This window comes from Perca fluviatilis, chromosome 15 (assembly GCF_010015445.1).
Source record: "Perca fluviatilis chromosome 15, GENO_Pfluv_1.0, whole genome shotgun sequence".
NCBI classification, from domain to species: Eukaryota; Metazoa; Chordata; class Actinopteri; order Perciformes; family Percidae; genus Perca; species Perca fluviatilis.
The window spans coordinates 14,032,188-14,049,991 of NC_053126.1; the positions used below are offsets into that span (position 1 = coordinate 14,032,188).

At 38.7% G+C, this 17,804-nt stretch overlaps 1 protein-coding gene across 1 annotated transcript; it reads left to right on the forward strand.

The window, feature by feature from the left end:
- The first annotated feature begins 15,898 nt into the window (after window positions 1-15,898).
- Window positions 15,899-17,250, forward strand: LOC120574849 (dexamethasone-induced Ras-related protein 1-like). The gene is made up of 2 exons (XM_039825313.1): window positions 15,899-16,246; window positions 16,365-17,250. The coding sequence occupies exons 1-2, from the start codon at window positions 15,988-15,990 to the stop codon at window positions 16,886-16,888; spliced, it is 783 nt and encodes a 260-aa protein (XP_039681247.1). The 5' UTR covers window positions 15,899-15,987; the 3' UTR covers window positions 16,889-17,250.
- Window positions 17,251-17,804: the final 554 nt, after the last annotated feature.

The following is a 17,804-nucleotide window of genomic DNA, read 5'->3' on the forward strand; positions in this document are numbered from 1 at the left end:
TCACTTTAAAAATCATTGAGTTCACACTATTACTATGTATCTTCCTGGTCTCTCTTGAATGAGAATGAGACCCTGTGTATCAATGAGATTACCTGTATAAATAAAGGTTAAATAAAAAGAAAAATGTATCTTCCTGACCACCTCTGGTTGTATTTGTCCAAAGGAGAAAAAAAAGAAACAGTGGGGAATGCAGTGGCCAAAAATAGTAAGATTTGTATAATATTAATACTGTGGGTCACTTTTTATCATGGTCATGGTGAGGTGATGTTGTCTTGTCGATAGAGGTGGGAGATCAGAAGTTGCTTCTCTGTGTCATTCTAGAGGGACAAACTACGTATTTTGTTGTGCTTCTCATTGCCTGCAGGTTGCGTTACATTTGCAGCAGGAATTGCTTTATTTGCCTATAGGTGGCAACATACACATACATCTGTAGGTCTAAACTGCAACTAGTATTCATTCTCTTTCTAAAAGTTGTCATGTGTAGAACTGCTCCGACATGACAGAACCTTCTTGTTCCACCTTGTGGAGGTAAAGCTGCAGTAGGTATATGCAAAAAGAAAATGCCATAATTTGTCAGCAAAACGCCAAACGTCCTGCAGCTCTCCCTCTCCCTCTCCCCTCTCTGTCGCACGGGCAATGCATTCGCAGAACACCCAATAGGAATAGGAAAATCTATTTCTGAAATGACCTGTGCTTGACCAAATCTTGTGAATACAGAGCCAAGAGGAGGTGCAGAAGTCTAGTTTCCTTTTAGAGCACTTGAATTACAATATGCTGAAAAGGTTTTGCCCAACAATGATGAAAATTTCCAGTCTGTGCCTGCTTAGCAGTGTACAGTCACTGGATATAGTTTCCACTCAGGGTCAGCGCAACAAGCTGTGAGAACTAAGTTTCAGATTCATTTTATTTAAACAGGGACAATGCACAAGTTAACATTAACCTTGTATAAGAACAAGGAGAGATGCATTGTGCCAGGTTGTAGCACAAGTGCTATTTTCCGCCCGTAGTCCCTTAACAGGTCATTAACACAATAAAAATGCCATGCAAGTGAAATACAAAACATTAAAATATACAAATTTACAACCACAGTCACACCTTATTTACAATTAAAACTATCATGTGCTCAATTGTTCCCCCTTCCTAAAACCAACCCCCCCACCCCACACCAACAAAGCTATGCAATCAAAATCCTTACCTCTCCCAATACACACACACACACACACCTCATAAATGTGTACAATGTTGTAACCATGCTTTTATCAAACTCAAAAAGTTTTGAGGATTTGTACACGTACTAAGATGCTACCAGGGACACCGCAATATACCGTACATTACATGTTGATACATTTTGCATGTAAAACTGTGAATGTATTCATGCACATAAACACAAACTTGCATGCACTCAACATACTCCTGAGAGATATTAGTAACACACACCAAGAAAGATAAAAAATGCTCCCATTATGCATGATAGGAGTGAATTTAACTTTGTAGTACAATATAGCATTAGGGGATGTTCTTTTAGATAATAGATATTACATTACATTTCATTTAGCTGACGCTTTTATCCAAAGTGACTTTCAATAAAGTGCTTTCAACCCTCAAGGTGCAAACTCAAGACAACAAGTAGTAGTAGTTAATCTTCTAACAGTATCACTAAATAGCAGATACACAAAAAGCCATAGACTCGGCTCTTCTTTGATCTTCAAAGGCTCCAAGAAAATCCATGAAAAATGAAAGTGGATTGAGGCGAGACACAGCTAGTTTTGATTAACCATTACAGGAGAGCCACGCTAATCACATTCAAGAGTAACATCAAACACACTCTACTTCTCTCTGTCAGTCTCTCGACATCCTTGCATCTAATCCACAAACTTTCCCGGCGTTACAAAGGCACTGTTGCCACTGTAACACAAAAATGCTGAATGTAGCTCCTCCCACCTCTTCTCCACTTTGATTACATATCATCTGTCACATTATAAGTGGACTGACAGATGTCAATAAACCATTTAATCTGTGAGCAGGGTCCAGAGTGACTGTGGGAGACCAATTCAATGCCATATACTGTACATTTAGACTGCTGTCCATTCATGTTTTACAATCATTCATTCAATCAATCAATTAATAAATTTTTAGTTGTCACATAAAACCATACAGGGTACAAATACTTTGTACAATAAAATGCTATCCCATCAGCTCCCAACACCACAGCTCCTGAAAACTGACGCAGGCACGGCGGTCACGTAGCTCTTAACCATAAAATCAACTATATGACCATGTAAGAATGTCAACATGGTGGCCACACTCAATGCAGTAAGGGAACACTGGATAATTAAAAAATCTCCATCTGCCTTACATCACCTGACTTCCTGTCACCGTCTGTATCCAGTGTGCTCGTGACAAAGGGTTTAATATTGCACAACATATAGTTTAGCTTGAAAAATATCTTTTCTATGTAATAACGACCCAATTTAAAAAGTAGGACATGCAATGAAACTGAAAATATAGATAAATATACAGTATAACTTCTGTTTCATAACTCAGATGATGCAAACATGCAAAACAATAGTGGCCTTCTGCTGTATAGTTCTTTATAAAAGTCCAGCATTCAAGACAGATTGTTGACCTTTGGGAAATCTGCAAAGTGGAAGATAACACATTTTTTTATTCAGAGAGTAAAACGTGGCGCATACAGCCAGCCTCCAAGGTAATCAGCTCCCCACTTCTGTCAGTGGCCACAGTCTATTTGAAATAAATACTCCACAAGGCCAAAAAAATGGTGACTACTCTCTATACTCTTTGTCATTATCTATTTCTTCTCTAGACGATAACAATGTTTACAATTTGCTGGGATCATGAGAACTTTGGAAACTAAAAGTGGTTGAGAAACCCTGGTTTAATTGATACCTGATACGGAGTATTCCCGTTAATACATAGTGCAGTGAGATACACACCAGTTCACTTTGTACTTAGTAAGGCTTAACTACCCAGGTTCCCTGAGGTCAGAGAAACACCGGGTGCACAGGGTTGTTCATCGGGGATGTCGATCACTATCGTGCTTCATAAACACAATAAAGATACAAGGGTTATTCCGAACACAAAAGCTGCCATGACGCAGAGTGAACTTATGGGTTTAGGTGAGAGCTCAGATAAGAGAGTGCACCAAGGTTCAGTATTTGCGTGCATGAGTTCGTACAGATCCTTATGGGCATGTGTATGTATGTTATGTACATCAGCTATATATGTTTGCAAAACCTGTTCACCTCTGCCTCCATTCTGAAATTACAGAACATTAGTTCCTCCATGAGGTTCATCCCTGGGGTCACAGTGGACGCAGAGCCACTAATGCACACAGAGCTGAAATTATGCACAATTAGCTTGGTGAAATGGCTAGGCTAACGGGCAGCCAGTATTGACCCAGTCGGTCATTTAGTCAGCTCTCATGTGCTCCTGCTGTTGGTAATGACTGTTCGGTGCCCACAAGTCGCAGTTTGGTGGTCACACACAGATTGCAGGGAATGGCCTTGTGTTCCCTCATCTCTTCACATTGTGTCAGAGAACAAAAAGACATTACCGCCTGCCACACGTAGCAACAGGAACATGAGAGGAGATTCTATTTTGGTCATTTCCACGTGGACTATTGGCTCTCACCGCACTCCCTCCCTCTTCCTCCCTGAATATGCCTTGATGTGTGCACTGGTGGTATGAGTCCTTCCATTCATCAGCACACTGAGTGAAGTAGGGGTCAGTGGAAGAGCAAAGAGACAGAGAGGCAGAGATGGCCATGCCTTCTTATCACTAAGCTCATGCCTTCAACATCCTCCACTCACTATTAGTCTAACCTACTGGTATTTGGGGCAAAATCCTAGTAGGTGAAACAAGCAGCTTTTAAATGAATTTGCCAGACTGAATGAAATCATCAAATTTCAGTCACTTATCTAATCCCTAAAAAGTGGACCTGTGTCTCCAGGAAAAATGGTTGAAAGTTATCCTCTATAATTGCAGCGTATTTATGTGCAATCACAACCATTAAGATTTTTGTTACATGAATTCACCCGGACCGACTATTTCCTGGAAACAGTAGCCTATGTCATTTTTGACATGTTTCTGTTTCTTGTACTCAGTCAACCCCTGGCTATATAGGACATCTGATCATAGATGCAACTTCCACAACAGAATAGATGGTCTATTCCCATTATGTTCACCCATTAACAGCTTGTCTTTCTATTTCCTATTTTCAGATTAGACTGAGGGCAAATAAGAACACTTTAATCAGCCCTCTCAGCGATTGATCTTAACTTTTCTGTTCTTCACGTCTTTGTATACAAGCTTTAATCCCTTTACTGCAAATTTTGGAATCAGGGATGCAAGTGTGGAATGGCTCTACATAGGCTCCTATGAATCATTTTAATTTGGAAGAAAACAATCAGGGATCATTAAGTGGGTAAAAGAGTGTAAATAGAGCATTTCAAAAATGTATTCACAAAATGTTACTCTAATATTTTTTTAGTTAGTGTATGTTATGGTCTTTATCACAGAAAACATTTTCACATGTACTAGTAGGAAAACCTCAGGTCTTAATGATAAAAAAAAGAATAATTGCTGAATTGTATTTAGCTGCTTCAGGTTCAGGCTCCTTCATCCTGACTCATTGTTACACCATCATTACAACAGAACAATTGTTAATGTTATTAGTAATACCTGTAGTTTTCCTATTTTGGCCGCACACACATGCGAGTGATTGAACATTAAATGATTTATTGAATGATATTTGGCAGGAACCCAGTGGCTGGATGGGGAACAAACTAAATCGGATAAGGAAGCGATACTGCCTCACCGGATGCCTTCCACTGTCGGTGGTACAAAGGGAGGTACAAAGAGGAAGAGTCTGAACAGCAGGAGACAAGCTTTTCTTGCTGTGGACTAATTAGTTGGCTAGCAACTGAGAGCTGAGGGTCTTCCTGTTAGCATCACCATCTTTAATGGTAAAAATGCTATGCTTCTGCAAAATGACATAGGTTTTTTTACTCTAACTTCGATATTTAAAGCCATATTCAAATTCAATACATTTTGTGTCTTTTTCTCCCTGTAAAAGTGACATATCAGTCTCTCCAGCATAACATTATTTACTTAACTTTTTGATTCCTATGTTACAGTCATTATGTTAATGAGATAAGTAGAAAGTTTTACTCTTAAAGAGAGTCATATTTTGGATTTGATTCTTGTTTTACACACAACACACTGACATGTAAAGTATGAAAAGGCTTCAAGGTATTGAAAAGTTTTAATAAAAACCATTGAAAGATCATTTTATTTGGATATATGGAGTTGTGTGCTGAATGAAATGGTTAAAAATACATCAAGTTTGTTTTTGTTGGCTCTTCTTTATGTTGTCTCAAGTAGTCTTGAGCACAATAACTGTAATCCATATTCCATATTAGCTAAAATAATAATCTCTCCATGTATGAAGAATGCACAAAAGCCTCTGGTACCCACACTTAGTGTCCTGAATAATTGAAATGTTATACATTATATGATTTTGATATAGATCTTCCATTATTAGAGTCTTGTCATCACAGTAAATGTGCAGGGTGAATTTGTTACAGTAACCACATAAACAGTGGGGCCTGCAGTTACACATATGTAAGATTACCTGAGACTGTTTACCCATCAGCTTTGTTTTGGCCCACTCAAAACCTCCTGAAGGTGCTCAAGATATTGAATATTTGATAAGCGAATATTCAGTAGCGTTCACAATCCTCCAGTATTATTTGTAGTTCAGGAGCAGATTTTCAAGCAGTTTCCATAATGCAAGATTTTTACATATTGGCCATTTGACCAAAATAAGTCAATCATAACAGATTGAAAACAAAATCTGAAGTAACATGCAATAAATGAAGAAGTGTCTATCAGATTTCATTAAGAGGGCTATCATGTGTCCAACTTGAAGCCCACTGTACCGGTGCAGTAAGCATGCCTATGCATGTTGCCTGTGTAATTATTTGAAAGGAACATGCACATGCGCCATATTAGTCGAACAGTAGAAATGTCCGTGCTGGCCACTGAGCGCTAACCCTCCCAGCAGTTGGTGGGATTGGCATCACACTGAGTCAGAACGGGCGCTACACAGTGCAGATGTAAACAAAAACAGAGGAAATGGGCAGTACAGGCCATGTGTGGGTGCATATGATTTACTGTATTATCAAATCCTGTTTTGCTGATTTGACTTACAGCACCTGAAGATATATTATTTTATACAAGGATTGAATGTGAACATTTTAAAAGTTCCATAATAATAATTAATAATAAAAGTTGTATAGGGATCAATCTAAAAAATATCTTCATATGAAAAATGCCTGTTAGATACAATGAGTGATGTGTGGGCTTTTAATGGCATTAATCCCAACGACAAGGTGTGCAATAAACCATGAAGAATTGTGATGCAGCCCTGGCGCACAACCTTTGTAGACCTGCTATCAGCTAATTCAGCATTAGAGGGAAAGCATTTTGGGTGTCAACTAGGTGTCATTGCAGTGAGCACTTGAGAACTTAGACTTGCTGAAACTTAAGTTCATAAATAGATTTTTTTAAACAAATTGCATTGATCCTACATTTAGCTAAACATACTTGAGTCTTTAGTCATAGTTTAATTACATTTTACACACAGACCAGGTTAGATGTTGCATACACCAGCGTAGGTACCAGGTGGGGAATTTATGTAATATTTGTTGGAGGGTGGGAGAGTGTGTTGGTGCAGATTTCAAATGTTGACATAAGTGCCTGGAGGGTGGTTCAATGTTATTAATGTTTGATATTAAAGGTGTATGTACGTGTGTGAGATGAAATTAAATATATTGATTCTCGCCAAAGACTTGCACTATTCTTTTTTTCCTTTCCTCCCCCCTCCTTCTCGTTTTTGACTCTGCGTGAAGCTATTAGAGTTACGTAAACAGTGCTGCAAAAGGGCACCAGCTCACTGACGTCTAAGGTTAAGCATTTATAAGATCACTCAGTGGTCGTCACATTTACCAACTACACTGCTCGCTGAAGTAACCCAGTTTTGAATTGACCATTACCTCATTAAGTTTGCAGAATACCTCATGGAATCAGTAAAGCGCAAACGGCCAATTTTCCAAAGGTGCTCTTCACTGAGCTCCTTTGTCCGCAGACTCACAAGGAAACAAATGATCTTATGTTACAGTACATACAGCTCTAGATGACAGGCTGGATATCCACCTTAAAACAACATTTATCCTGTGTTACTTAAGGGGTCTTTTGTGATCGTTTTGTTAATATTTGTTATCATGCCACTTCCACAGATACAGGTAGAAATGGAGGCCTAATCTGGGGAGTTATGTTATGTTAACATCTTACAGAATAATGAACCTGGGAGGACATGTTCTTCTAAAATTTTGTATTCTTTAATATAATGTATGTAAAAAACATTTTAAAAGTATGTCTGTAAATATAGCGACCAAAGACATATTGGGAATTAGGAGGACTTTTTTTTTACACATTTTGTCATTTTGTATTCTTTTTCACCACATACCTGTGATTTAAGGTGTAAAAAAAAGCAGTTTTGACAATAAAATACTTACAGAAATTACAGAAGTTATTACATTTAAAATTAAGTTTCATTATGACTGGATAAAAACAAAACATTATTTATCCAAGATATCGAGTTGTATTCTCATTCTCTCGGTTGCTCTTACAAAGAACTTAAAAGGATTGAATTTGTTAGTGTTCACTGGCACCCCCAAACCCCCTATTTTAGGTCACTATTGCTATTTTAAAACTCATAACTGGTGCATGCTATGTGCATGCTACAACTAAACCAGTAAGTGTGTAATTAAACTAGCCATGAACAGATTTTTGGCCACTTTGAGTCAACCCAGATAGCTACATTGTATTTTTCTTTTCCCTGTGGTGTTAACTACTGCGATAAGTAAAAAAGTCTGTTGAAAAATGCAATGAAAAGATTTAAAAATAATCAATTGTCTTATCTGACTCTCAGCAAGAAAGCAAAGGGTATTTCCCAAAATGTCAAACTTTTCCTCTAAAGTTGACTTGCTGATGTAGCTGGTTGATATTGTTGAGGATTATGGTGCATTCCATTTGTACTCGGAAGTCGGATTTTCCAAGGTCAAAGTCAGAAACACGCCCCCTGACCTCGGCTTTCCGAGTTCGGAACTCGGGCAACCACTGAGTACCCCGAGCTAAAAATCCAACATGGATGCCCCATGCATCACCAGTTGTGAAAGCTGTAGTAACAGACAGTTATAAGCACTTCTGTCTTATTTGTGTCTCACTAAATCAGTCGTACACACATTCTTGTCCATCTTCTATCTGTGGACATGTTGCTATGCTGTTTTTTGTGAAAACGAACAGCCTAATGCGTTGTTATAAACTGGCATTGCTAACAATGGCTAACCTGGCTAGAGCTAATAAAAACAATGAAAATCTGACTTGTAAATGGAATGCATTCAACTCCGGTGTGACGTTATTCCAAGCTTCGGCTTCCGAGTTCCGAGGTAAATGGAACGCACTATTAGCCATCATTCCGTTTATCATGAAACCAGCATGTATATTGATCTGATTGACATCCCTCCAACTTTGTAAGGTGAGTTCAGGTCAGGTCTCCAGGTCCACATTATCCAATGTGTTTGTCTGCGCGTTCACTGCTCTTCAGTCCATTAGCAAAATGACCACCTGTTCAGGAGAATCGAAGGTCAGTCAGGTTAGATAAGGAGAACTCTCTGAATCACCGTCTGTTTGGTGCATGTGCTGCTATCAACTAGTGCCAAATAATTTCTGTAACTACAAAAATTACATTGACGGATTAAGTACGATCATTTTCTGGTTCTGTTTCCCTCTGAGTGGGATGAAATCGGTGCCCAACACACTGTCCTAAAAGGGTCAGGAACGTGAAATAGTAAAGTGTCACCCTACTTGTGCATGGCTGCCTTGAAATCACACAGTGATGTTTTGCTTCACATGTTGTACGTCATGCAGGGAGTCCGACATGAGGTTGCATGTCACAGATAATAACACAGTTGACAGATTGTCAGTTTATGAAAACATACAGGTGGTCGGCAAACTAAACCTGAAGTCAGGGCAGAGCTCTGATTGGCTCTGAAACCTGACACCTTTGTATTGGAAACCGCAGGCTCATGCTTCATTCAACAGTTTTTCTGCACTATCTCTGCACCATGGCCTGGTCTGACACGCAACAGCCCCAACAGTCTCACGACATGTAAACACAGAATGACCCCTCCTTCCTTCAGCATACAAGATCAGATGGCCTCTCCTGCACCAGAAAGACAGAATGAATCAAGTTTTACTCTCCATACGGGAGATATTATCTCGCTTAAACTGATGAGTAGTGATTCTGCAGAGAGAAAAATTATCATTATCAAACATATTATCCATCCGTGGAACAAAAACTTCTTGGAATTTTCTTTTCTTGGTTGTTCCAGCCGACTAGACTTGCAGACCAGATACCTCATCATTGCATATATAGTCTGAAGTTGACTTTATTGCATTTTTTATTTTAAATAGTTGAAAGCAAATCGGGCCATGTAAGAAATTGACATGGGTACAAACACAGCTCATTTACTGGAGTTGTGTAACCTGTCATCCTGTGAGGTCACAGATTTTGAGTGGTGGAGGGGAACAAAACAAATCCACATGATGGACGTACTCTTTGCCACAGTTTACCTTACAGTGTTCATACCAAGAAGGAAAACATACTGAACATTGCATGAAATTCCACAGGGAGCACAAACCTCTGTCAAGGCTGAAAAATGGTATCAAGAAAAAGGCACCTACAATCCCTACCGTCTGTTATGTAAGCATGTATTCATCTAATGTGATTATGTGCTGAATCAGGTCAATTCTATGTTTGGTTTTTGCCAACGCACCTGGGAGAATATTGGGAGGAGCGTAGGGCTGGGCGATAGGGAGAAAATAAGAAAAAAGATATCACGATATTCTTGACCAAATACCTCGATATCGATATTGCGGCGATATTCTAGGGTTGACAATTGGTGCTTTAACAAAATATCTTCACACTTAGATTTTAGATAAATAATCATCAGTAATGTGGACATAATATCTAAGTGGGGAAAAGGCAAATAATAGAACAGCTAGAACAGTCTGGTAAATTCAGAAAAGTACATCACTTTACTGTAATGCAGCCTTTAAAACCAAGAAAAGACAACACTTACGTCATATCACGATATTACGATATCCAAAATCTAAGACGATATCTAGTCTCATATCAAGATATCGATATAATATCGATATATTGCCCAGCCCTAGAGGAGCGTCAACTACTTTGGAGGCGTATACCATTAGAAATAGAAATGTTAATCTGCATCTAGGTCTCAATCTGCATCATAGCTCACACACTGATAGTGGGTTTCTTCTGCTGTTTTTTGTGCTTCAGCCACGTACTGTTTAATTCATAGAAATAAGTAAGTAAGTAAGTAAATCACTTCATCAATTTGCTTTTCACAGACATAAAGTGCTTTACAGGGCATAACACAAAAATACAAGACATGTGGCTGCTGTGAGCACATGTTGAAAAAGTACAAAACTAAGAACACAATTCATAATGAAAACATGCTACACAATTACAATTACACAGTAATACATAAAGTGCAGACCAGGTGCATACAGGTCATCCAAATGCGGCCTTGAACAGGTATAAAAAAAGACTCTCAGTCTGCTTCTCCACAGTCTGCTGCAGCTAAGTCTTCGGCCTTTAATTATATTTTCACTGACAGGATTGGTTCCTTTACACTAAAACGTAGCTTTGGTGTGCCTATACTGAAAACTGCTTCAAGCACTTCACCAGATCAAAAAACACAATTTTGTTTTCACATCAGAAATGAAGCGCTGTGTCCTGGCAGTTTTTTCCTGTCTTTTCTGTCCTCTTTAATAATTGATGAAGGCAAACATGGCTGAGAAGGAAATTAGACTAATGGGTATGATTGGCCGTGGCCTGAGTGAGCAGCAGATGGTGTGCTTACTCAGCTTGAGGGCCAAGTTGCCAGGACTGTGCATGTGTAGAGGTCCAGCTATGTAACAGAATAGGCTGCAACACAGGCTCGGTCACAAACACAGTTTAAGACTAAAGACAAGAGTTAGGATGCACACAGACAAAAAAAGTGTGCCTAAAAGACACATATGGTACTGTATGTTTGTGTTTTCTCCGACTGACCGTGAGCTGGTTCTCAGGTGAGCAGCCAGGGTCTGTGTATTTGTCATTGAGGTTCAAGAGAACTCACGGTCAAAATGTTGATCTTTCTATGACCAAACAAATAAATAAACTAGGCAGGCTAAGGTCTTGCCATGACCTATTCTGTGTAAGCTGAGAAAAAAAACATGCTTAGGAATCATTCATTTAATTTTTTATGAAGCAGATTCTGGGATATTTTTTAAATACGCCACTCATTGTTAGGGTTGGGCATCAAGAACCGATTCCTACTTGGAATCGTTTCAAAAATTACGATTCCAGTAGAATATTTTCTTTATTGGAATCATTTGGAATAGTTTAGAGGATTTTCAAATCCGATCATCGCTTCCCAATTTAACATGCGCAAGTTTTGGTTTCCGAAGCGGCTAGGCGCTTGTTGTGTTGCAGCCTTGGAGCACAGTAAGCGGTTCTCTAGTGTGGCTTTATTTTACTTTGAAAAAGCCCTGTAAAACTACAAACCACCATTTAATCCAAATTAAACTTTCCTCTTATTTGTGAAAATAAGCATGTGACCCAACTCAACTCCGCCCCTCAAAGAATCGGAATCGATAAGAACCGGAATCGATAAGAACCGGAATCGAAAGGAAGAATCGGAATTGGAATCAGAATCGTTATAATCCAAACGATGCCCAACCCTACTCATTGTATAACCCCTCGGGGCATATGCAAGATACAGAGTTGCTTGTATCTGTTTTGCACATCCGTGCCTTAAGATAAAAACCCAAAATATTTATTATTTACTACCACTCGCAAGTATAGCAATAAAATATATACTTGTGATTAATTCATTAAAACTCTTAACAGCAACTATCTAAAATGCAGAGATACGTGAGGATAAGCTTCCCATGGGTGAGAATATACATGATATTCCCTCCATCATGTTTTTGTGCAGGCAGTTTTGTGGTACTGCCTTGCTGAATAAGCCCATATGCATGTGTCCTGTTATATGCACTGTTAGGAAACACACTGGCTTAATTACTGACCAATAGTAAAGGGTGTAGCACTGGTACACTCCCAAGTCTTGAACAACCAGGCTTAAGTACACCTATCTGATTTCATCCCCTAAGCCCTACAGAGGGGCTAATAAGGTCATCAGTGATGGCAAGTTTTAGATTTTCAAATGAAATAAAGGTAAATATCAAGATTTGTGACTATACGTTTTTCTTAAACCTGTTTTAGACATTGTGTAAAATGTAATTTTTTTATATTTTATTTCAAGCATGGTTAGAACACAAGGAGAAGGATAAAAGTAGAGAGGTAGAAATTCATGATTTAAAGTGATGGTTCGGAGTAATTCACCCTAGGGTCCTTTGCACCATGACCTCGAGCCAAACACCCCCCCAGAAGCTTTTTTCACCTGGGTCTAACATTGGGCGAGTTAGCGTAGAGTAGCGTTAGCCGCTGAATAGCTTAGCGCGGGGCTAATGGACCCACGTTTGTATCTCTTAAATGACCCTACTAATAATGCCCGAAATGATACCAAAGGTCTACACTAGTATATATAGGTTATGCACTCATAAAACGATGGATTGGAAAGTTTGTAAGTACACCAGAAGTTTATGTAAATAACACTTGCCTGCTGGCTTCTGCTCTCTGCTGTTGTTGTTGTTGCTGCTGTGAGACGAGTGCTTAGGGACATCTACAAATTACAACACCGAAAAGAGATGCAACAAAAATATTTTTTAATTTAACTTATTTTTTAAAGTAAGTGCTGTAATATAACTAGCAGGAGACAAGTAATAATTGAGGTAAGTTTGGAGACATTACCTTATTTAATCATTGAATTAATACATATTTTTGTTGTATCTCTTCGTTAGTTAATTTATAGACGGCCCTAAGCACTCGTCTAACTGCAGGTAGCAGCAGCAGCAGCAACAGAGAGCAGAAGAGAGCAGGCAAGTGTTCATAAACTTCTGGTGTACTTACAAACTTTCCAATCCATCGTTTTATGAGAGCATAACCTATATATACTAGTGTAGACCTTTGGTATCATTTCGGGCATTATTAGTGGGGTCATTTAAGAGATACAAACGTGGGTCCATTAGCCCCGCGCTAAGCTACTCAGCGGCTAACGCTACTCTACGCTAACTCGTCCAGTGTTAGACCCAGGTGAAAAAAGCTTCTGGGGGGTGTTTGGCTCGAGGTCATGGTGCAAAGGACCCTAGGGTAAATTACTCCGAACCATCACTTTAAATACTGTTCAATTGTTTTGTTGCAGTCTGTTATTTCTGTTCCTTTAATTGTATTGATTGTTGATTGATTGATTAAATACCAAACTTCTGAATTTTGCTGCTTGCTTCATCAAAACCCAGTGATGATGTTTTGAGTTTGTTACCTCCCTCAAAACTCACCTATTCAAAAGCCTACCCGACCACTCTCCATCGGATTCATGGATATATTCCATTCTTTAAATTTTCTATCTCAATCTTTTAAATGTGTTTGTTTTAATTATATTTGCCTTTTTAACTGTATTGTTGCTTGTTTTAACTGTAAGGTGTGATTGAGTGCTATGAAAGGCACCCATAAATAAAATGTATTATTATTATTATTATTATTATTATTATTGTTATTATTATTATTATTATTATTACTCAAGAAATCTTGACACCAATCAAGTACCAACTGCTGTCAAAATGGCCATTAATAACACAGGATTATCTTACATTAAATTATCATACGATAATGATCTGTTATGAATTTTGATCATACTAACCTTTCCAAAATGTTCAACAATTGTGTGGTTTGGCTTATGTTCTTTATTTGCCCTAAAGGACATCTGATAGATATTATCAATGCATTATCTCTTTTTGTTTTTAGTATTTGTAAAGTGCACATAAAAACAAAGCTCAGGCATAATAAAACAACAGCAAATGCATAAAGTAATATGAAACTCATGTAGCTTATCAAATGATAAAAGTCACAGAAATAATAAATTAAGAAGAATTGATTGTTTACACAGCAAATATTATAGTAGATGCTGACACTGGCATTACGAGTAACATGTGCATCACACACAAGACTTTAGAAGTAATGTTCTCTTTACACTGATTCACAGGTGAGAAGATATTAAGTCAAAGGTGATAAGTGGTTAAGGTGGCAAAGTGGATGAGCAGAGTTTGAGTCACAAACAGCCATCTCTATCTTTAGACAGTCTGTGGGGTACTTTGATTACCACATATGAGGAAGTCAATACAAATTGGATTGTATGGCTTCCAGGCACCAGTTACACACAGCTGTTCTGCAGTAGTAGCTTTTTTCCCCCTCATTTGGACGTTTGTACATTGTTGCATGCATTCATGATGATCTGACATTTTGTCTAACCTCAAGACAAGCTTTTATTTTTATAAATCCATCAAATATCTTCTTAAGCCCTAAACATATTTAAGGATCTGGACAATTACACTGCCACTGCTTCTAAATGTATTGTTTAGATTTTGGAAACAGCTGTCACAGCCTGATTATGTGGTTTGTTTTACATTTATTGTTGTAACAATGTTTTTATGCTGCTGATTTGGCAATCACTCTTAAATAGATTTTAATCATAATAAAACGTCTTACCTTGAATAAAGGAAAATGTACTTTACTTGGATATTACATTATATGAGATTTGCAGCTGTTCTATTGATGACTGTGAAATACAATATAATGGTCAGAATAACCTTATTTAATATGGAATTATTATTAATATTATTATTATTATTATTATTTGCATAGCACCTTTCATACAGGTTAGGGCATTTCGAAGTGCTTTAGAGATGAATCAAAACACATGTACACAAATGCACATGAGGAATACAAATCATTAAAAAATATAAAAGCAATACAATATATTTAAAAACCAATAACATAAAATAGATAAGAGGAATTAAAAACATGAATATGACGTTGAGACTGCTACAGTATGAAAAATGTCAATATAAGAACAGCCTTCAGTACATCCTATCAGACTCATGCATGTAGGAAAACAGCGGCTACTGGCAGTATGAGGATGATAAAAAAAAGCGCACACACTGTGCTCCATTTAACACGCCTTGTGTGCTTGTGTACCGCTGCGCCCCCTGCGTTCTCCTAACCTCACGTATTCCAGCTGTTTTCTCCAGGTCAGTTTACTAATTACTGGCGATTGAGCAAACAGATGAAGCCGATGCTCGCATGTAATTTGACTGCTGGACTGCATGCCTTCTACAGAGACAACAAAAAGAGAAAATGCTGTTTAGGTGCATGCACAGAAGTTAATGTGAGATAGTGCATGTAATGCATCAAAACTACATGGTTTAATGTAATGCACGCAGTAGGCCTACAATGAACTGCACATCATCATTTTAGATTTAGATTCAAAAAATGTCAAATGACATTATCGCCAATTACAGGATGTTAATTTGTGATAATTACTCACAAATACGGTGACATGTTTTGACAGTTAAGCATTCTATATGAAAACAAACTATCTTTCCCCTGTTCTGTTGATAAGGGGTGGACAGGGCTGACGCACAAAACAGCCATAGGGCTATAGCCTAATAGCGGGTCTTGCTCCAGCTCCCCAAGCTGCAGGGTGACGCATGACGCATTTGGGAGGCGCGGCATGCTTTCCCCATAAATCCCCAGCCTGCTGTCCTCCAGCTTCAGAGAGATAGCGAGGTTAAACCCCTCACATCACTAAAAGGACTTTAAAACCATATCTTGCGTTTGCATTGTCCTTCGGGTGCAACTGCTGCATAATTAAGAAAATGTCACCACCTGAGAATGAGTTTTACATACCGGCCAAGAATTGCCACAGGATGGTGATTCTGGGCTCCACTAAAGTTGGGAAGACAGCCATCATCTCTAGGTTTCTGAACGAGAGAGTTGAAGATCAGTACACACCCACTATTGAGGACTTTCATAGGAAATTCTACAGCATCAGGGGAGACGTTTACCAGCTGGACATTTTGGACACATCTGGAAATCATCCTTTCCCTGCAATGAGGAGGCTTTCAATTCTTACCGGTGAGTAGAGCTTTAAAGCCCAAAGCCCATAGCATGCTGCTGTTTGCAGAGTTTATTGACTTCTATTCAAATTGTATTATTATTTGGCATTGAACCTGTCTTCTCATGTGTTTTCCAGGTGATGTGTTCATCTTGGTATTCAGCCTGGACAACAGAGACTCCTTCCAGGAGGTGCAGCGCCTGAAACGTCAGATTTATGAGACCAAGTCCTGCCTGCGAAACAAAACCAAGGAGAACGTGGAGGTCCCGCTGGTCATCTGCGGCAACAAATGTGACAGAGACTTTTACCGTGAGGTGCAGGAGGACGAGATCGAGCAGCTGGTTGGTGGAGACGAGCACTGCGCTTACTTTGAAGTCTCAGCAAAGAAGAACACTAACGTGGACCAAATGTTTCAGACTCTCTTTACCATGGCCAAGCTGCCCAACGAAATGAGCCCCGATCGGCACTGCAAAGTTTCCGTGCAGTACTGCGAGATTCTTCACAGAAAGTCCTTCAGAAACAAGAAGTGCAAAGATGGAAATGCATACGGGAGTGTGGCGCCGTTTGCACGGAGACCCAGCGTGCACAGTGATTTGATGTACATAAAGGAGAAAGCTATTGGAGGCAGGCAGACCAAAGAAAAAGGCTGCATCATATGCTGACATTTTCTTTGTCTTTGTGAAAGAGACTTTTTGTGAGACTTTCCAGAGCTGAAGCTGAGCCATTCTGCAGGGCAACATATGCCCAAATACTCTAGACTTCAGCGCCAGAGACTCAATGATTTAAACTGTGATGAGACACATGGGGAAAGTGGCTCAGCTCATAGGCCTATCACCAGTGTAGTGAATGATGCAGTAGTTGCTCCGAAAATGCTGTAAAATCTGCCTCTACATTAGCTTGCCGAAAACGGCAATGTTTACATTTAGACTATCTTGTTTTTCAAACTTGGTGGAACTTGAATGTTTGTTGCATTATGAACAAATATGAATGTGTAGCCTATTTATGTCTACGTCAACTTTTGGATAAGAGAAAATTAAAAACAACTTGTTACTTTCATAGTCTATCTTCCTCTTCTCTTTCTTTTCAAGCAAAGCACAATGAAGTTACATGAAACACTGCAGTAAACATTTCATGCAGCAGTTCCACTCTAATGGAAAATAGTCTCCACTTATTAACACATCATATGTTGCCTGATAGCTTACCCTGCCACTTCATACACAGATAAACTAAAACTTCAACACACTGAGCTGAGGGTCTATTAGGGACCCACACACACTCCAGTCCCCACACACGCTTTTAAGCAGTTTCACTCACATCTCACTGTATTTTAGCCCTGTGCCATCAGCTGTTAAGTGTGGATAGCCTACATAGTATATTCCACTATTAAATCATTGAGCCCAAATTCCCCTCAAGTCGAAAGCAACAAACACATAGTAAACAAAGTAAAAAAGTAGCTTTATTGCGTCAAAAAGACGCATAATTAATGATGAAGCTACATGCTCAAATTAATATCTATGACTAGTAGGCTGATTAAAAAAGGCTTTAAGGCTTTTATCTCATAATCAATTAATTTTATTA